The sequence below is a fragment of the Penaeus monodon genome, chromosome 35 (assembly GCF_015228065.2).
Source record: "Penaeus monodon isolate SGIC_2016 chromosome 35, NSTDA_Pmon_1, whole genome shotgun sequence".
NCBI lineage: Eukaryota > Metazoa > Arthropoda > Malacostraca > Decapoda > Penaeidae > Penaeus > Penaeus monodon.
In genome coordinates, this window is record NC_051420.1 from 7366920 (window position 1) to 7371919 (window position 5000).

The 5000-nt window shown below is 46.0% G+C and overlaps 1 protein-coding gene across 1 annotated transcript in view; it reads left to right on the top strand.

Annotated features, from left to right (window-relative positions):
- The window catches only part of LOC119595033 (ankyrin-2-like), a 50058-nt gene that overhangs the window by 40110 nt on the left and 4948 nt on the right, over window positions 1-5000 (top strand). The window contains 4 exon segments of the mRNA XM_037944160.1: window positions 617-828; window positions 1313-1685; window positions 1688-3093; window positions 4711-4782. Coding sequence (XP_037800088.1) covers window positions 617-828; window positions 1313-1685; window positions 1688-3093; window positions 4711-4782 — 2063 coding nt within the window.

Sequence of the window (5000 nt, forward strand, 5' to 3'; positions counted from 1 at the left end):
AGAGAGAGAGAGAGAGAGAGAGAGAGAGAGAGAGAGAGAGAGAGAGAGAGAGAGAGAGAGAACGAGAGAGAGGGGAGGGGGATGGGGGTAATCAGACAGACAGATAGAGATAGACAGAAATGGATATGTGTGCGTGTGTGATTAACTTTGATGCGAAAGGAATATCGTTCATCACTCTGGCAAGAACACCATGGATATCTTACTGATGAGGCAAAAGGGCTATATTAAATCCCCGTTACAGCTTATATATATATATATATATATATATATATATATATATATATATATATATAAAAATATATATATATATATATATATATATATATATATATATATATATTTTTTTTTTTTTTTTTTTTTTTTTTTTTTTAATGTGTGTTTGTTATTGTTGTAGTAGTGACGCGCAGAAACAGCCAATGCTGATGAATTTATGTTTCTATATGCTTACTAAAACACGCATACACACAAACACACACGAACGCACACACACACACACACACACACACACACACACACACACACACACACACACACACACACACACACACACACACACACACACACACCTCGCCTGTACCCCCTCTATCATACTCACCCCACCCCCCCCCCTCCACAGGCCAGGCCGAGATGGCGGGCAGCCTGAGCGGGCGCCTGAACTCCCGCCGAATTGAAGTGAGGGACGGCCACGTGTTGGCGTTTATGCCGAAATCCTCTGCTCCGTCAACCAGAATTAGTCTCTATGGCCTCTCCGTGATGCCGGTGCTAGGGGGCGCTCATGCTCACGCTCTCACCCTCAATCGTGGGTCGAGGTGCATGATGCTCATCAAGGTACGGAATAACAGGTGTTTTGTATGTGTATTTGTGTGTGTGTTGTCGAAATGCTTGCCTGGTGGTGTTGGCAATGTGAAGATTGTTATTGGTATTATGTGTATTCGCGTTTGGATTTCCGTTTACAGATGAATATATAAATAGTGTGTGTGTGTGTGTGTGTGTGTGTGTGTGTGTGTGTGTGTAGGAGCGCTAAACATATAAAATATATCCATATGATATATATGTGTATATATATAGTACATATAGTTATATGCAGATCTACAGGTGTCAAGACCGACAACAGAAATTATGAAACTGAATACTCTTTTATCACCTTATCAAACAGAAGCACACTTACATAACATGCATATATTTGCCTCATGTGAAAACCTAACAAAACTAAATTGACAATGTAATAGAAATAAAGACGAAATAGAAATAAATCAAGTGACTTGTTGCCACTTCCCTCTTAATCGACACAAGTTCCCTCTCCTCGCCCCAGCTTGGTTCCCGGGAAGAAATGATGCGTTGGATCAATACGTTATCCGATGAGGTTATCAAGATGACGCCCGCCGAACAGCGCTCCGGCCTCACCCTGTATCCTACGCCCGAAAAGGACTCTTCTAGGAACGAGGAGGACGCGAGGGACGAAGAGGGGAAGAAAGGAGACACGGAGAATGCTAAAGGAGAAGGAGAAGAAGAGGCGAAGGATAGAGTGAGTGAGGAGGAAGTTACAGAAGTTACGGAAGTTCAGGAAGACGGTGATGTCGATGATACTGACGGCGCTTTCGTGATGAGGAAGGATGTTGCTAGTCTGCAGGATGTGCTTGATTATCGAGTCGAGATGGAAAAGAGAGAGAAGTTTACTTACTTCGGGTCGGCGATGATGCAACATATAAAGAAACGAGGGAGATTAATAAAGAGAATGCATCAAGAGACAGTGCTAGTACAAAAAATCAAGCACCAGAATCCAGGAGTGTGACGACCAAAGGGGAATCAAAAGTGAAGGATCTTGCCAACAACGGACACCCACCATTAAGAAGGCTATCCGGCCAGGCTAGAACGAGTTCGCAGTCTGACTCAGATACGGTCGACAACTTCCTGATGGCCGATACTTTCCCTGAACCCGAAGGCAAGAGGACAGCTGTAAATGGCCACCGCCCTCTGACTCGACTTTATTCTCAGCCTCGCGCTCTCGCTGACGTGCCGGCCTCCAGGAAGACGTCAGGCACAGCTGCCAACAAGAGACTTCCCAACGGCGTCAGCGAAGTCAGTGCGAGCGTCCCGAGGGGAGAACAGTCTGCGGGGAGGAGGCGAGCACATGAGGACGATGATGGACGCAGTGATCAAATATCGGCGAGTCCAAGAGGCCCTACAAAATCGAGGGAGCCGAGCCGTAATCACGTGGCGGCCGCCGGGGCTTCGTCTCATATCAACTCTCACGTTCGCGGACCTTCACGCTCAGGCACTCTCTTTGAGCCTCGTCAGGTGGAGATCGTGGAACAAGAGGTGAAGCCTAAAGCGCCTTCAGAAAGCCAGAGGATTTCGAAAAGGGGGGCTTCGGGTGGGGGCGGGGGCGATCGGCGGAAAGAGGAGGGCAATACCTGTGCTCCCACGCCCGTGAAAGATGATATAGATGAGACGCCCACGATCACATGGTCAGTGGCTGCGACCCGAGAGAAGTTCGAGCTCCTGTGCTCCGTCAGTGGCGAGGATAAGCTCGGGAAGCTCACAACCAAGACGCCCATCTCGCGCAAGAGGTCGGCCAGGAACTCGGTGAAGAAGAAGAGGTCTCTCGACGGGACAGGAACCCCCCGGAGGCAGTCTGTCAAGAGGAGCGTCAGAAGAACCCTGTCCAACATGGAGAGCAACAGCAGCTTTGACACAGAAGGCGTTAGCGACGCCGACCCGCAGAGCGACGGCCTCAGAATCCCTCCCGTCAGAGACCTCCGGAAGAACTTCGAAGCCGCGCCGACCCGAAGCCTGAGCCCAACAAGCCCTTCGAAGCCTCTCTCGCCGACGCCCTCCAAGACCTCCGCAGCAGGAAGCCCTTTGAAATCCCCCGTCAGACGCACATCCAACATCCTCCAACAGGACGCCACAAGCCCAGCATCCTCCCCCGAGCCAGAATTCATCACGAGCAAAGCGATAAACGGACGACCTAAAGGGAGGATTCGGGATGACGACAAAGGACCCGTGACCCGCTCCCTCTTGGCGACGCGGACGACCCCGCAGCCGGACAGCGAGGTCGTCATCTGCTGGAGGGGCCCTTACATCGCTCAGGTAAGGAGAAGGACCGTGTTTCGCGATCTCTCTTGCATTTCCCTTCCCGTTTAGCTGTGATATTGTCATTTCCTTTCTGTTTTTATTTTCATTTTTTTCTAATTATGTATGATTTCAGATCTGGTGAAGATTATGGCCTTTGTGGTAGTTTAAATGTGTTTGTGGGAGATCATGTAGATTATTGTACTGGCAGGGAAGAAGATACTGACGACGGTAAAGAGGTTGTTTTCATTGTTTTGTCCTAAAGGTCTCTGCCTTTTTTATATTTTGTCTATTCTTTCTCATGCTGTACTTCCGCTAGCCGATTCATCATTCGCATTTCTCTATCCTTTCACACCTTCTTCTTTATGTTACACGTCACACTAACTGAATCGCGATGAGTCATCCTCCTTTACGTTCTAATTATATCCTTCCCGGTACCACACTCCCACTAAGTAAGCATCATTAACCATTATTCTTTATGTTTTAAATATAGTCTTCCCGGTACCACTTTTTTATCATCCCACTCCTGCTGATTCATATATAATAATGCACTTTCCTCTCTGTTATATAACGTATTTTCCCCATACTTGTAATTCATTCTTGGTAAGCCACTCCCTACTTCTCAGGATGTATTACTTCCTAATTCACTATTTCATTCTTCATCTATCATTTATCTTTCTATTTCTTTGATGTATTCTTCTCTTTGCTGCACTGCTGACAACTCATTCATCAACCACTCTCCTCTGTTCTGTCTGTCTGTCTGTCTCTCTCTCTCTCCTTCTCCCTTCCTCACTCTCTCCCTCTCCCTTTCCTTCTTTCCCTCCATCTCTGTCTCCCTCTCCTTTTCCTTCCCTTCCTTCTCTCTCCTCTCTCTCTCCCTCCCTCCCTCTCTCTCTCCTTCTTCTCCTCCTTCCCTTCCTCTCCCTTTCCCTCCCTCCCTCCCTCTCCCTCTCATTTTTTCCCTCCCTCCCTTTCCTTCTCCTTTCCTTCCCTCCCTCTCCTTCTCCCTCTCCTTCTCGCCCTCTCTCTCTCCCCCCTCTCTCCTTTTTCAATGTCCATCTGCATCTACGACCCACTATTTCATTTTCTTGCAAAGCCGAGTTACATATTATTTTGCAACAATATTCAAGAACCGTGTCTTGGCAGTGACCTTTATGTGAATTTTATTTTAGCCCTTTTATCTCAAGGGATTTTATTTCTTATTTATTAATTTTCACCTACTATATTTGTTACTGTATTTTAGCAATGTACTTAACGAATGTTTGTTTCTCTAATTTGTGGAATAAGTAAGATTTATGCATACATACACGCTTGGATATATCTTTTTGGATATGTGCTGCTGGTGAATGAAATGTAATAATCCTTGACACTCCATATAAGGAGCGTACATCAGCCTTGCTTTCCCCCTTTCCACAAAGCAAAACGAGAGAGGAAAAGGGACATAACCGAATCACCTTTGCTTCAGAAAACGACACTCATAATTCCTAGCGCAGTCGAGACACCCAAACACGCAGAATTAAACTTCATTTCTTTCCCCTCGCCGACACTAATTAATCCTCTCACCCTCGCCCACACTAAAACCCCACAAATGACGGTTTAAAAATGGGGGAAAAATGATGAACTTACGCTCGGCAGGGTCCCGGGTCAGAGCTTTGTTTGGAACTGAGAGGAGAACGCCAGGCGCGAGACCACCTAGCGGCGAAGGCGGTAAACTACTTCGGTTATAGCTTTTGCCGATGCATTTTGCCTGCTCTTTCAGTTCTTTGCATTTTTTGGATTTATTTTTCTTTTTTCCTATTTTCTGAGTGTGTGTTTCTGTTTATTATTTCTTTGTTGTTGTTGTTTAAAAAATATATATATTTATTTAAGTTACTACCTTATTTATTTTTTTCATTATCAGTTTTCTTTCTTTCTTTTTTCCTGGA